The 17,068-nt window shown below is 38.0% G+C and overlaps 1 protein-coding gene across 4 annotated transcripts in view; it reads right to left on the reverse strand.

Annotated features, from left to right (window-relative positions):
* Window positions 1-17,068, reverse strand: part of zranb3 (zinc finger, RAN-binding domain containing 3) — a 311,366-nt gene that overhangs the window by 143,824 nt on the left and 150,474 nt on the right. For all 4 annotated transcript variants that reach the window (XM_057819173.1, XM_057819181.1, XM_057819189.1 and 1 more), the window contains one exon: window positions 1,736-1,996. In XM_057819173.1, the coding sequence (XP_057675156.1) occupies window positions 1,736-1,996 (261 nt within the window). The remainder of the gene's footprint in view (window positions 1-1,735; window positions 1,997-17,068) is intronic.

The raw sequence follows: 17,068 nt of genomic DNA on the forward strand, positions 1-17,068 counted from the left end.
CCAGAAGGTCTAGTTACGCAATGTTGCGGCCATGAAGCAAGGCAGTTGTCACCCTGACCCTCTTTCACACTTTAGAACACTTAAACATTATACTACAACCTATTATAGCAAGCAATAATCATTTATTGGTTATATCAATAAGAAAAAATATGTATTAGGTATATATGAGCACAAGCAAATATTCAATCAACCCCCGATAATTAACTCAACAATCACGATCGATCGGGTCCGATCACGTCATTTTCAAAGTATCGGAATCGGCAAAAAAATATCGGACATGCTTTTTTATATATATATATATATAAATATATATATATATATATATTTTTTTTTTTAATTAAATCGTTTTCTAATTGTATGCAACGTTACAGACATAATATGTTAAACTCATCCAGAGTCTTCAGTTTTGGCTTAAGGTAGGGCTAACAAATTTATCCCGATAATGGCTGTAATTAATTTTTTAAAAAATGTATCACATTAAAATATTTAACGAAATTAATGCATGCGCTGCACGACCCACTCACGCATTGTCGCACTCAATCTGTAATGGCGCCGTTTTACCTATATATAGAGCTAAAAGGCAGCGTAAAATGAGTAGAGTGAATTTTGGCAGCCTTTGGAGCCTTTTTTTAAATGCCTAATGCCTAAGAATGCTGATTAGAAATATCGTGGGAAGCAATGTGGGGAAGCAAAGTAGTAATTGATCTTTTTCTTAACACCCTATGTTATTTCCCAATGCAGAGAAGATATATCAATTGGTAGCACTGTGCACAGTCATGTTTCCACTTGCCATCATGCATTTGGGCATGGCTACAGTATCATTTACTGAAAGCTCAACAAATACACTAGATGGCAATATTTAGTCACAATATACAAAGTCACATTTGTCCTTTAAGAATTACAAGTCTTTCTATCCGTGGATCCCTCTCACAGAAAGAATGTTAATAATGTAAATGCCATCTTGAGGATTTATTGTCATAATAACAAATACAGTACTTATGTACTGTATGTTGAATGTATATATTCGTCCGAGTTTTATTCATTTTTTTTCTTAATGCATTGCCAAAATGTATATGATCGGGAAAAATTATCGGGAATGATTGGAATTGAATCGGGAGCAAAAAAAAAGCAATTAGATCGGGAAATATCGGGATCGGCAGATACTCAAACTAAAACGATCGGGATCGGATCGGGAGCAAAAAAACATGATCGCAACAACCGTATTGACAACTGTCACTAAGGGGTGTACTCACTTTTGTTGCCAGGGGATGTGATATTAATGACTATGTTTTGAGTTATTTTGAGCGGAAAATAAATGAACTCTATTATACAAGCTGCACACAGACTACTTTTCATTGTGTCAATTTTGTCAGTGTTGTCCCATGAAAAGAAAAAGATACTTAAATATCTGCAGAAATGTGAGGGGTGTACTCACTTTTGTGACACACTGTATGTAAATGAGTTGAGTTAAATTTTTGCATGCATTTTTCCACTAGAACCTGATTGACAATCTTGACTGAGATGAGTGAGATTTTTCTCAATACCTTTGTGTGAGCAGAACTAGGCAATATCCCAAAGAAGATACTCATAATAATATCAAGACTAAGACCCAGCCCCATATGGAAAGAGATATAGTCACTTATTAGTTTGCAGCGATGAAATTAAGCAGCATTATTTGGGCAGCGCAGGCCAATTTTCACAGATATGAAAAGGAGAAGATTGCAGGTGGGATTACCATGAGTGTGATCGCGGGTAACGCAGCTGCCACCGTCAGAGTTGCCTGTAGCATCTCGCTTTCCCGCTGATTGTTTGCCTTTGAGCCGCCGCTCGTCCCCTCCCTCTGGATCTCCGGCTTCCTGTTTGTCTTTCCGAGGCTTATTCTCCTTCTCGCTCTGTTTGCTTTCGCACAACTTCTGACAATCGAGCTCAGGTTCTCGGTCGGAGCCGGACGGCTGCTCCTTTTCGGTGAAAGGAGGTTGCTCCAGCTTGCCGGGCTCTGAAGCAATTGAGACAGAAAGAAAGAGATTGATTAATTTTAGTTGTACCTCAGTTACATGTTAATAAGTAGCTTCGGTCCTTAGAGAGGAATACATCATTTGAGGATTAGGAAAGCGTGGCAAAGAATTTGCACACGAGTAGAAATCGATGTGGTGCATAAATAATTGTATGATGAAAATCAATTTTAACAGATGTGAAATCACCTTTATCGTGTTTATCCCAGCGGACAGAATGTCAAATGAATTGAAGAAAAAAAAAAAAACAATTCATTTTAACATACAGTGGGGCAAATAAGTATTTAGTCAACCACCAATTGTGCAAGTTCTTCTACTTGAAAAGATTAAAGAGGCCTGTAATTGTCAACATGGATAAACCTCAACCATGAGAGACAGAATGTGTGAAAACAAAAACTGAAAATCAAATTTTTTGATTTTTAAAGAATTTATTTCCAAATTAGAGTGGAAAATAAGTATTTGGTCACCTACAAACAAGCAAGATTTCTGGCTGTCAAAGAGGTCTAACTTATTCTAACGAGGCTCCATTCGTTACCTGTATTGATGGCACCTGTTTTAACTCATTATCGGTATAAAAGACACCTGTCCACAAGCTCAGTCAGTCACACTCCAATCTCCACAATGGCCAAGACCAAAGAGCTGTCATAGGACACCAGAGACAAAATTGTAGACCTGCACCAGGGTGGGAAGACTGAATCTGCAATAGGTAAAACGCAATCAACTGTGGGAGCAATTATTAGAAAATGGAAGACATACAAGACCACTGATAATCTCCCTCGATCTGGGGACCCATGCAAGATCTCTCCCCATGGCGTCAAAATGATAACAAGAACGGTGAGCAAAAATTCCAGAACCACATGGGGGGACCTAGTGAATGACCTACAGAGAGCTGGGACCACAGTAACAAAGGCTACTATCAGTAACACAATGCGCCGCGAGGGACTCAAGTCCTGCACTGTCAGACGTGTCCCCCTGCTGAAGAAAGTACATGTCCAGGCCCGTCTGCAGTTCGCTACAGAGCATTTGGATGATCCAGAAGAGGACTGGGAGAATGTGTTATGGTCAGATGAAACATAAATAGAACTTTTTGGTAGAAACACAGGTTCTCGTGTTTGGAGAAGAAAGAATACTCATTTGCATCTGAAGAACACCATATCCACTGTGAAGCATGGGGGTGGAAACATCATGCTTTGGGGCTGTTTTTCCGCAAAGGGATCAGGACGACTGATCAGTGTAAAGGAAAGAATGAATGGGGGCATGTATCGAGATATTTTGAGCGAAAATCTCCTTCCATCAGCAAGGGCATTGAAGATGAGACGTGGCTGGGTCTTTCAGCATGACACTGATCCCAAACACACAGCCAGGGCAACAAAGGTTTGGCTTCGTAAGAAGCATTTCAAGGTCCTGGAGTGGCCTAGCCAGTCTCCAGATCTCAACCCCATAGAAAATCTATGGAGGGAGTTTAAAGTCCGTGTATCCCAACGACAGCCCCAAAACATCACTGCTCTAGAGGAGATCTGCATGGAGGAATGGGCCAAAGTACCAGCAACAGTGTGTGAAAAGCTTGTGAAGAGTTACAGAAAATGTTTGGCGTCCGTTATTGCCAACAAAGGGTACATAAGAAAGTATTGAGATGAACTTTTGGTATTGACCAAATACTTATTTTCCACCATGATTTGCAAATAAATTCTTTACAAATCAAACAATGTGATTTTCTGTTTTTTTTCTCCACATTCTGTCTCTCATGGTTGAGGTTTACCCATGTTGACAATTACAGGCCTCTCTAATATTTTCAAGTGGGAGAACTTGCACAATTAGTGGTTGACTAAATACTTATTTGTGAAGGGTGTCGATTTACTCCTGCAAACCACTGGTAACTTCAAGTGGGATGCTTATGTGTTGTGATGCCACAATTAATAATAAAAGCTCTTGTTAAGCAACATCCTGAAGGTACTCAGTATCATTAGGTTCATTTTGGACAGAAAGACTGAATCTTTAAATCTTTAAAACCGATAATACATTTTTAGCTATTTTCAGCCAATAGTTTTTGGAGACACATCTCTAATAAAAAGCCCCCCCAAAAAAAACAAACAAAAAAAAAAAGGGAATAAGCACAGTTTCTAAAAATAGAATGGAGGCATATGCTCAGAATGACTAGTCACAGAGTTGAACATATAAAGGCAATTAAGGTGCAGATCTTGGATCGTGATCAGCAACAACCTTTCCACATTTTCTAACTCTTTCCTAAACCAAATAGTCGAATACTATTTTCAGAGAGTGAATTATCATTATGCCACATTGTTCTCCTAATTGCTTTCCTGCGTTGCTTTGTGTGCAATCAGCATTAACATAACAAACCCAGTAATCGGCGCATCTGTGCAACATTCCACCCAGGTGATCGTGGCAGGCTGGGGAGCTCATTTACACCCTATTCGAAACCAAACTTGTTTAGCAGTGTTAACTGTCTTGTCGGAAAAGAGTTTGAAAACATGTAAACGGATGCAGGTTTTGCTGTAGTCTGGCTAGCAAGCAGCATAGACTTCAAAACCTATTGACCTGACACATCGTCATTCTCTGCGTCACGCCTTCATTCAGTCGAAGACAGCAAACGCTGCAGCCCAAGCCGGATTTAAGCTTGGATTTTTGAAAAAGTACGAAAGCAGTATCGCATACAAACAGGAAGGATTGTCTCAGGAGCGATTAGTTCGAGGATTTAAGGTAAATATTATATTTTCCGTTCCATGCATGCGTGATTGAATTCGCAGGAATTTTCTTCTTTGTTTACACATGGAAGCGGCTAATTTTCGTGACTGACTAACCTCATAGTTTACTTTTAACCAAGAATCGAGATTGTTTTACATCCATATCTATAAAGAATTCAGGGATTTAAGCATTTATTCACGAGAATTTTCGCCACAAAAGATGTGCTTACGCCAGGCGGCCACTTGCCTCATTCGCTAACATAGTAGCATTCATTGTACTTTGTCAATATCTGGCGGAAAACACAAATAAAACTGAAAAAGCAGTTTCTGCTCTTGCATTCCTCTTTAAAAGAAACTGCTGTATTTTAAGCCAAAACAACTATTGCGTTTGATAGAACAATATGTCTATATCCTGCCATAGCAGATTCATGGCGCATGAAGCCCCCGAACTATTTTTAAATTTGTCCGTTTTACCCTGGAAACCCCCGTTTACAGACGTCACGTAACCGCTTTTGTTTCAACCCAGTCATAAAACGGGTAATAAAAAGGTAATTAATAAAGATGTCCCGATCAATCGGCATCCCGATCGATCGACTCCGATCACATCATTTTCAAAGTATCGGAATCGGCAAAAAAAATATCGGACACGCCTTTTTTAAATATATTATATAGTTTTTAATTAAATCGTTTTCTAATTGTATTTAACGTTACAGACAAAATGTCTTACATTCATCCAGAGTCTTTAGTTTTGGCTTAAAGTAGGGCTTTCAAATTTATCGCGTTAATGGCGGTAATTTATTATTATTATTTTTTTTTAATTAATCACGTTGAAATATTTAACGCAATTAACGCATGCGCTGCACGACCCACTCACGCATTGTTGCGTTCAATCTACTCTAAAAAAAACTTAAAATAATTATTCACTCACATATTTTCAACTTTTAAACAAATTATGTCACAACGAAAAAAAATGGCGTCTGTAAAAAAGTCACGGATAGCTACCTCATAACTATCGCTTACTTGTATTTTTTTGTACCTGTCGCATTTTGTCCGATATGTTAGATGATAAATAATCGATCCAAACCAAAAAAATTGGAAAAAAAAAAGAAAAAAAAAATGTTTGAAAGGGTAAATATATGAAAAAGAAACTCTCCACCACTCCTTGATGTCTGCAATTTATGAATCGCGACCCTTGTTATATTACCATGTTTCACCCATAAAATCCCAAAAAATCCAGCTGTGGCCATTCACAGCTGTGTCTTGACACTCAGTGATACATGCTACATGGAGTTTTTGGATCAAAACGAGGTAAGTACGCGATAATATCTCGTTAAAGTCATGGCGTCTGTAATTCTGCTCTTTCGTGCTCTCACCTCCAGATAGGATTTTGCTGTTTAAATGCCCTCCAGTTCAAAATTTTTCTTCCCCCAGAAAATTGAGATTTTAAGCTTTCCAATGATGTCGGACAATTTTGAAAGTTGGCCAAATTGGGGGGCTCAGAGTGGAACTTTAGGTCACCTCAGTGTTTTCCGCCATATGTAAAATAAACGCTAACTGCACGGTTTCTTTGCTTTTAACCAAGAATCAAGACTGTTTTGCGTTCATATCGATGAAGAATTCGGGGATTTAAGCATTTATTCAAAAGAATGTTCGCCAGAAAAGCTCTTGTTACGCCAGGCGGCCGCTAGCCTCATTCGCTATCAGTTTATAGTGTATAATGATAATAAAGGGATATCCCATTCTATTATAAGTTGTGATTGTATATAGAATTTATTAATAATCTATTTACATATTATTTATAATTGATTCTGCATGTTTTCCTCAAGTATTAAGTTTCTGATGTTAAATCGAGTGATTTATTAGCTGTTAAAAACTTGCAGTAAAAAACAAAAACAAAACAAAAAAACGTTGCTATTTTGGTCAAAAACTTAATATATGTTCAATATTGCTATTGATCCTGAAGATAAAGGTGATTATCTCTGCATTTGGTGGTTTTTGTGCATCTAGTGTAATATCAGAGACTTTTATAGCCATTTTAAGTTGTGTTATACTTATATAAAAATTCATTCATTGGGATTTTATGAGGGAACGACTTTGATTTTTTTGATGCCGCTGCTCATGGAGACTCGTATATGGCTAAGGTAGGTGCCTGTTTTGGTTTTAGGTCAGTAGCAGCTTTGCTTTTGTCAAGATTTCAATTTGAAGTTTTTGAAAATAGGCCCCCTACGAATCGGCCCCGTTTTCCATGTCATGTCAATAGGTTTTTAAGTCTAGGCTTAAATGCTATAAAACGCTAAAGTTTTTTTTTTTTTTTTTTTTTTTTTTTTACAATACATGAACAAATCGCTCAAATACCTATTCCCACAAAAAAAAAAGAACAAGAAAAAAACTGCTAAATATCCCTATAAACTAAATTACGAATGCATAAAAACCATTAGCTTATGTTGGTCTCAACAGGTAGCAGCCAGATTCAGCCATGTTAATTGAGTTATGTCATATTCAATGTTGCCACTAGAGGGCAGTGTATCCACCCAAATCAAGAAAACTGAATGCAAACACTTTAAAAACAAACCATTTTAAATCCACTCTAATTAAACGAAAACTCGAAGCAGCAACATTTGATTTGAAGTTTTCTAATTTAATTACTCTGGTTAATCGATTATTCATTGCAGCACGACAAAACTATACAATAACACGTGAGATCTACTTGCCTTGAATGTGGCCCGCAAACCAAAAAGAGTTTTGACACATCTGCTCTAAGTTAATATTAAGCCAAAAACCAGAGGCTAACTAGCTAGCCTGGTGGCTTGCTTTAGTTGAGGCAAGAACATTAACATTGCATGCCATGCATGTATTTGGAAACGTGAAAACAATGGGCAAAAACTAGATGCTACGGCCGCCATATTGGATTTCTCACTGGCGTTATACTTAGAAATATTTACGTAATATGTATGGTAACTGCACGTTTTGTTTTTGTTTTTACCTCTAACCGAGAATGTTGTAGGAAAACCCATTATGTGTGTGTGCGCTTTAGTTTAATTGCTGCGATGCTGGCCCTTTAAGAAGTGCGAAGCTCACCAGAGTAACTCTCTACTCCATTCACAGCAGTGTAGTTCGCTCCCCAAACTACAGTCATGCTAATACTTACCGTCAGAAAGTTGTGTGTTAATGGGAGAAGTAAGTATTGTGTTGAAGTGTGCCTTAACAATGTATAAACACATTTGGTTGATGACACTTCCTCAGCTAATAATCTATTGCATTCGCTAGCCGCCGCGAGCTAACCGCTAGCCGCCCTGTCTTAATTGCTAATGCTAATTTGACTTCATTGATGAGGCTAAAAGTTTGTTATGTGTCGAATTCACTTGTCATTCTAGGTTGTTATTCTAATTTCCTGCTTAATGTGTTTGCTGATTATTGTCCATGATGAGCAATTATATGCATTATGTGAGTAGTATTTTTCATTCATATTTAATGTTGGGTTAATTTAGGTAGATATGTTTATACCAAGGGCGTAGCTTTGCATACGGATGGTAGGGACATAACACTACCAACTTTTCAGGATGCTAAAATTGTCCCCACCAATTTTTAAGCAACCCTATTTGCTTTATATAATAAGTTCAGTTACAGTGGGGCAAATATGTATTTAGTCAACCACCAATTGTGCAAGTTCTCCTACTTGAAAAGATTAGAGAGGCCTGTAATTGTCAACATGGGTAAACCTCAACCATGAGAGACATAATGTGGAAAAAAAAAACAGAAAATCCCATTGTTTGATTTTTAAAGAATTTATTTCTAAATTAGATTGGAAAATAAGTATTTGGTCACCTACAAAAAAAGCAAGATTTCTGGCTGTCAAAGAGGTCTAACTTCTTCTAACGAGGCTCCACTCGTTACCTGTATTAACGGCACCTGTTTTAACTCATTATCAGTATAAAAGACACCTGTCCACAACCTCAGTCAGTCACACTCCAAACTCCACTATGGCCAAGACCATAGATCTGTCGAAGAACACCAGCAGGGTCCCCCCAGGATCGATAAATCTAAATTCAAGACTTTTAAGACCTTTTTTAATGCCATTTCAACCAAAAAATTAATACTTTTCTCGCACCCAATTTTTAGATCATATTGAATCATATTAAATAAATAAAGCACTGAACATCAAATTTAACCTCAATTACTAAGTGTGTTTGACAAAAGAATGCACATATATTGAAGATACAATTAAAACACATTTAAAGTAACATTATAAAGTCGGTCAGAATTTTTTTAAACACTCACACGCACACAATAATTATGGACAAAAAGAGGAGGCGGACAGGACTCAGACCAGCCATCGTCTGTAACAGACTAGCCGCTAGTTCACCTGCCAAGACCCCAGTGAACATGGCTAACTCTGGAGTTAAAATGGCGAAATTCACATTCATTCGAAAGGCAAACCGAAATGTTTAAGCAGGTCCACTGCCTTTGCATGACCTATAAAATGCAACCTAAAGTATCTGGATGTAACTTGAGCCCCTATCACATACTCCAAAACAATGGGAATATCGCGGGACTTAACCGTGCAGCAGTTGGGTGTGAAAACAATTTCCCGTGTCGACTGACATGGGAAGCAGTGTGCATGAAAGCAGACGTTAAATTCCCGGGTCACAGCAGATGGCTGATGACTTAAATATCATAGCGGCGGCCCATGTAACTTCCTCCTTCTTCGCAGTAAGAGGAAAAGCGGTAAACAAACATCGCAATTATAAACATAGCAAGCTGGAAACAGCTAAATCAAACTGAAAACATGACCAAAATTAAAATGTCAATTATTACGTCGGGCCGGGCCAGGGTTCTTTCTCGCTAACTTTTTGAAATAACTATATATTAACGATGAATGAATGATAAACTAAGGGATACTTGTTATAAAATAAATAATTCGGATAAAAAAAAAGAAGGCGCTGTATGGTCATTGCAGAGCCAGAGCGTGCCAATACGCACTTTTTAATCTTCCCCTCTGCGAGTCCGCAAAACCGCATCAGTTTATATTTAACAAACTTTTCCAGCGTTATTTCGTTGTGTAAATAAATTTATAATGATCATAAAAATATGTAGTCTATTTAAACATTAAGACAATGTGCGTTTTTTTTTCTGCCAACTGAGAATTCGTTGTAAAAGACAGGCTTTTATGCAGACATCGTCACAAATGTTATCAGACAAAACGCGGGTCGGGCTTTAATACCCGCGGACCAGTTCGGTTCGGGCTGGACTTTTTAGGCCCAATTTTACCTCTATCTTAAAGTCTTGATGAGCTTAAATTGGCTGCAGTTACGAAGTCGGGAATGATCCCTCCGGAAAAAAACACGATTTGACCAACATTATGTTTAACAAACTTTTACAGCGTTATTTCATTGTGTAAATGCATTTAAAATGGTCAAAAATGTGTAGACTATTTAAACATTAAGAAAATGTGCGGGGTTTTTTCTGCCAATTGAAAATTCGTTACAAAATGATATCGGGAACGCTCCCCCTGGAACAAAACGCAATATGACCAACATTGTGACAGCCGATGCCGACCAAAAATGACGTAATATCCGAAACAGATCCCCAATGGACTCATTTGAAGTATATGAATGGTGGTCTGTTTTGGTGTTCAGAATCCACAATTCTTCTGCCTGCAGGGTTTTCGTTCCACCGACAAACGAACGCATTCCCGATGCAGAGGTGGGTGGATTCTCCGTTTTGCCGGTTGTGGTGGTTTGGCACGCACGAGTTGCATTTCGATTTGTAGTGCAGTGCATCGTAAAAATTCTATGCGTCATCTTTGTTATGGATTTAAAAAAATAAATAAAAAAATTAAAAAACTTCGTCACGGATACAATTTAGGTTGCACTGAGGTGTTCTTGAAAATTAAGACCACGGTGAAAAAATTCCAGACTTACAACAGCTAATTTAATACTTTTAATACCTTTAATAATGGAAAACTAAATTCAATGCTTTTTTAATACTTTTAATAACCCGCGGGTACCCTGACCAGAGACAAAATTGTAGACCTGCACCAGGCTGGGAAGACTGAATCTGCAATAGGTAAAACGCTCGGTGTAAAGAAATGAACTGTGGGAGCAATTATTAGAAAATGGAAAACATACAAGACGACTGATAATCTCCCTCAATCTGGGGCACCATGCAAGATCTCACCCCGTGGTGTCAAAATGATAACAAGAACGGTGAGCAAAAATCCCAGAACCACAAGGGGGACCTAGTGAATGACCTACAGAGAGCTTGGACCACAGTAACGAAGGCTACTATCAGCAACACAATGCACCGCCAGGGACTCAAATCCGGCACTGCCAGACGTGTCCCCCTGCTGAAGAAAGTACACGTCCAGGCCCATCTGCGGTTCGCTAGAGAGCATTTGGATGATCCAGAAGAGGACTGGGAGAATGTGTTATGGTCAGATGAAACCAAAATAAAACTTTTTGGTAGAAACACAGGTTCTCGTGTTTGGAGGAGAAAGAATACTGAATTGCATCCGAAGAACACCATACCCACTGTGAAGCATGGGGGTGGAAACATCATGCTTTGGGGCTGTTTTTCTGCAAAGGGACCAGGACGACTGATCTGTGTAAAGGAAAGAATGAATGGGGCCATGTATCGAGAGATTTTGAGTGAAAATCTCCTTCCATCAGCAAGGGCATTGAAGATGAGACGTGGCTGGGTCTTTCAGCATGACAATGATCCCAAACACACAGCCAGGGCAACAAAGGTGTGGCTTCGTAAGAAGCATTTCAAGGTCCTGGAGTGGCCTAGCCAGTCTCCAGATCTCAACCCCATAGAAAATCTGTGGAGGGAGTTGAAAGTTTTGCCCAACGACAGCCCCAAAACATCACTGCTCTAGAGGAGATCTGCATGGAGGAATGGGCCAAAATACTAGCAACCGTGTGTGAAAAGCTTGTGAAGAGTTACAGAAAACGTTTGGCCTCAGTTATTGCCAACAAAGGGTACATAACAAAGTATTGAGATGAACTTTTGGTATGGACCAAATACTTATTTTCCACCATGATTTGCAAATAAATTCTTTAAAAATCAAACAATGTGATTTTCTGTTTTTTTTCTCCACATTCTGTCTCTCATGGTTGAGGTTTACCCATGTTGACAATTACAGGCCTCTCTAATATTTTCAAGTGGGAGAACTTGCCCAAATAGTGGTTGACAAAAATACTTATTTACCCCACTGTATATAGGGAATTTAGATTGTCTTCCCATATGTTGTAAGGATAGAATTGACCCTAGCATTATTAAGTGAATTATTTTCATTATGTTTATGTTTGCTAATGAAAACCAGACATTTATTCTGGAGGTTTTCAAAATGTTTCTTAAGTAGGTTTGAAAACAAACGTTTGAATCGATCAGTGTATCACATGAACCAATGCACGTAAAAGTTATTATTAGTCGACACGTAACTTTCAATGATCCAAGGTTTTGAACATGCGTGATACTGGTGTGTGGCCACAGGGTAAACATCTGATGTTGCTCACAGTGGTCTTCAGTGTGCTCAGGGAGACTGTGTGTCTGCTCAGACACATGAAAAATTAGAAGGAACATTCTCATAAGTATTTTCGTACATAAGACTAAGAAATTAAAAGGGCTGGCAAAAACAACGCCATGTTCATTTGAAATCACTTTTATGTCATTTGTAAAGTTAAGGTGTGAAATCTAGCGAGTTGTGAAATGCAGGGATGCTGAAGCGGGTTAATTAGTGATCCTTCCTGCCCTGTGACTTGTTTCTTCAAAAGGCCAGCCCACAAACGACTCGCTGAAATGTCACACAATTCTCCGGGCACCTGGCCTCCTCATTGCTAACAAGCTGAGCGAGACCGCCAAGAGAGACGGCTCAATTTGTGTTGAGCTGGCCGAGAAAGATGTTAACAATGAAAACCTGCGGGGCCACATCAGAATCTTGATTTCGTTTGCAAAAAAAGAAACCCATTAGTACCTTGATGAAGGTTCAAAGTTGAAAGTTAAAGAAACGCCCCCTGAAATAAAAAAGTATAGGAACACTGTGAAATAAACTGATTTTTCTTTTCTCCTGTCTGCAGGGAGCCAAAACAACTGTGGGCTGAAAAAATGTACAAAGATGATAACAGTTCTGGATGCCCGCATGATGTAAAATATCAAACATTCAAATACAAGACCAGGGCAGTGTCATTAAGCGCAAAAAAAACTAGATAAAAACAGAATGGACACAGCACGAATCCAGGAGGAAAGTATGTTTTGCGGACTATTATGGCAACCAAGAGACAAATTACCTGTTTCAACTAAACAGAAGCTGAACATCACCTCAGAAGCTCTACTCTTCATTAAACATTATTATAATATAGCAGATCAACTTCCTTACTAATCTTCCCAGCTACCTGCGTTAGACATCACAATTCGAGCGTACAAAATGGTCAGTTGAGCATGACAGTTTAATTAAAACAAAAACCCCATTAGCAATGAGATCGCATAACATTGTTCAATTTGTGTCCAATTAATGAACGCTGCTCTTGTTGCCATCTGGAATCAGATACATTTCTCCAGTCTGTTGCAAAATTAAGATTTTGTTTTTTTCTTCACATTTTACAGTTGGCAGTCAGAGGTAAAATACAGTCCCCGACAAGTCTTGTCGCTTGTCTAATTTGTAGAAAGAATTGGTAATAATCTGACTTTAAATTATTCAATTGGTTTCAGAAATGGCTCATATGAAGGCTAAGACCCCCCAAATGATGTTGAATGTAGAAAAATATATCAATACAAAAATATATAATTTATAATTTAATAAAGACATAAAGGTCAAATTTTGGCAAGACAAAAAGGTTTTGTCGCCTACAGAAAGTAGTGTGCAAATTGAACAGAAAATGTACTTCAAATTAGTGCTGCAACGATTAATCGATTAACTCGAGTATTCGATTAGAAAAAAAGATTCGAATTAAATTTTGCTGCTTCGAGTATTCGTTTATAATTAAAGTGGCTTTGTTATGGTTTATTTTGAAAGTGTTTCATTTAGTTTTATTGATTTGGGTGGATACACTGCCTTCTAATCTGCCTCATTTCACATGACTGATTCCAGGTGCTCCCTATTAAGACTAACATAAGCTAAGTTTTTGTGTGAGCTAATCTTTCTTTTCAATGCATTTCTAATTTAGTTTGTAGGTACAGGTATATTTAGCCTATTTTTGTGAGAATATGTGTTCGAACCATTTGTTAAGAGCATTGTTAAAAAGTTAGCATTTTATAGCATTTGAACTAGCAAACTTTTGCTATGTAAGTTAACCAATTGTTCTTTCTTTATACATGGATCCTCCTTTATTTTTTTATACCGTTTGAGGCTCAGCTCAGGTAATTTAATGTTTCATGTTCCTAATCCGATTAATTGATTATTCGAACTAATGGTTCATCGATTACTCGACTACTAAAATAATCGATAGCTGCAGCCCTACTTCAAATACAAAAATATGTTACATAACATAAGTGAATTGAGTAGTGGTGCTGTGAGATCCAAATTTAATATTCTGTATGACTTCCATGGGCTTCGGCAAGGATTCGTACAATTTATTGATCAAATAATCAGGAACATCAAAGAAAGCAGTCCTGCATGCCTCCCAGAGTTCATCAACGTTCTTGGGTTTCGTCTTCCATGCTTCCGCTTTCATCCTACCCCATACAAGTTCAATAATGTTCATGTCTGGTGACTGGGCTGGCCAGTCCTGGAGGATCTTGATCTTCTTTGCCTTGAGGAACTTTGAGGTACAGATCGAAGTATGCGATGGAGCACCATCCTGCTGCAGAATTTGTCCCTTTTTATGGTTAGGAATGTAACAGGTAGGTAAGATTTGTTGATATTTCAGACTATCTCTCAGGGTACAGACAATTAAAAAACCGTGTGGCATTTGCCAAGGCCCACAGCCTGTCAAAAGGATGGACGCTGGAAAAGTGGCAAAAGGTGGATTTTTCAGATGAATCTTCCATTGAATTACACCACGGTCGCCACAAATATTGCAGGAGACCTACTGGAGCCCGCATGGATCCGAGATTCACTCAGTCAGAAAACAGTGAAGTTTGGTGGTTACATCATTACCAAAATCATGGTCTGGGGGTGTGCGAGAGATCTGCAGGGTGTAAGGCAGCATAAATAGCCTCATAACGTCATCAATAAATTGTATGAATCCTTGCCGAAGCCCATGGAAGTCATACAAATATTAAATTTGGATCTCACAGCACCACTACTTAATTTGCTTATGTTATGTAACATATTTTGGTACTTGAAGTAAATGCGTTTTTTGTTCAATTTTCACACTACTTTCTATAGGCGACAAAACTTTTGTCTTGCCAAAAGTTGACCTTTATGTCTTCATTAAATGATAAATCTTTTTTCAGTGAAACAAATATATTTTTGTACATTCAACATCATTTGGGAGGGTCTTAGCTTTCATATGAGCCATTTCTGAAACCAATTGAATAATTAAAAGTCATGTTATTAGCAATTGTTTCTACAAAATGGATACGCGACAAGACTTTTGTCAGAGACTGTATACTGTACAGATCCAAGGGTGGATCAGTTGGTACATACACTGTATCTATTGAACCCTCAGAGGGATCATTTGACCCTTGTCAGCAAATCATTTGTGAGATTTGAGGTCAGCAGCCCCTGCCCAAATGAGTCATTTAAAGTCAAAGCCACTGTTGTGGTCTTGTTCGCAAATCATAATGGAGGTGGCTGCGAAAGTGCTCATTGGTGCTCTCATTAGTCAATCTCGCGTCAGGAACCAAGCCTCGTATTAGTGCCTGTGGGTATGTACATTAGAATAGAATAGAAAGCCTTTATTGTCTTTGTAGAGAATATAATGAGATTTAAAGCTTCACCATAATGTGCACCGCATTAAACAATAATACAATAAGGCTAATATAAAAACAGAGTTTACAGTGTACACAGATTGGGAATAAAGTGAATAAGTGACTGGCAGTAAGTGGTGATATAGTGGTAACATAACAGTGCGAATATGACAATTTACAGTACTCAGACTAGAAGGCAGATGGCTGACTTGAAATATATGACAGTTTGTGCATAGATATTGATGTAACAGTGCAAAAATGCTATAATGTAAGAGTGCAAATATTGCATATGCAGTACCCAGATTATGCAGTACCCAGATTGAGACAGACGTCCGAGATTATCTAGTGAGATGCATATGACAATGTTGTGGAATTAACAGTGCAATGACAGTGACATACATAAATCCTAAATTATGCTTGCAGCGAAACGAAACCTTCTATTCAACATGAAACAATGCTTTTTTTTTTAATACTCTTTTTAAAACCCCACAATGCACTGAATCCCTGAAATGCGAAGTAGCGAGGGATCACTGTACGCAGTATATAGTCAAATCCAAGCCAAAGTCACTTTTGAATGTTTTATCAAAGCTTTGATAACAACTACAGTTCTTACACACAGGTCACAGGAAGGTCATGTGACCATCGACAAAACAAAAACTGGTGATGTCACCCAAAACCTTAGCCGCCTCCATTTGGATGGTACGCGTTCTTTACGTCGGTTTTTCGGCGAGAACCCGAACACACCGACTGTAAACAAATTCTGACAATCGCCAAAGCCAGAAAATAGCATTATTTCAAAAAGCTGCATCTCTTTTAAAAAAAAAAAAAAAAAAAAAAAAGGGCCTTACTTAGGACTACAGACTTTTGGACACAAATAAGTAAAGGCAAAGTGTGGCATTTTGGAGGTGAAATGTGCTGCAGCTATTGAATATTTTAGTAGTCGATTAATCGATGGAGTAGTTAGTTCGAATAATCGAGTAATCGGATAAGGAACATGAAAAATTAAAATACCTGAGCTAAGCCTCAAACGGTATAGATTAAAAAAAAAAAATCTAAGTGCAACAAAGAAGAAATGGCTAACTTACAAAGAAAAAGTCCACTAGCTTAAATGTGATAAAATGCTACAGTGTTTTTTTCAATGCTCTTAACAAATGGTTAAGACACGTATTCCCACATAAAACGGCTAAATACACCAATAAACTAAATTATGAATGCATTAAAAAACATTACCTCAAACAAAAACTTAGCTTATGTTGGTCTTAACAGGGAGCAGTTGGATTCAGCCATGTGAAAAGAGGCAGACCAGAGGGCAGTGTATCTACCCTAATCAATTAAACTAAACGCAAACACTTTCAAAATAAACCATTACAACGCCACTTTAAACGAATACTCGAAGAAACAAAATATAATTCGAATATCTTTTTCTAATCGAATACTCGAGTTGATCGATTAATCGTTGCAGCACTACTTTTATTACATAATAAATAACTATCATTGAAAAGA

The sequence above is a fragment of the Corythoichthys intestinalis genome, chromosome 2, assembly GCF_030265065.1.
Source record: "Corythoichthys intestinalis isolate RoL2023-P3 chromosome 2, ASM3026506v1, whole genome shotgun sequence".
Taxonomy (NCBI): Eukaryota; Metazoa; Chordata; class Actinopteri; order Syngnathiformes; family Syngnathidae; genus Corythoichthys; species Corythoichthys intestinalis.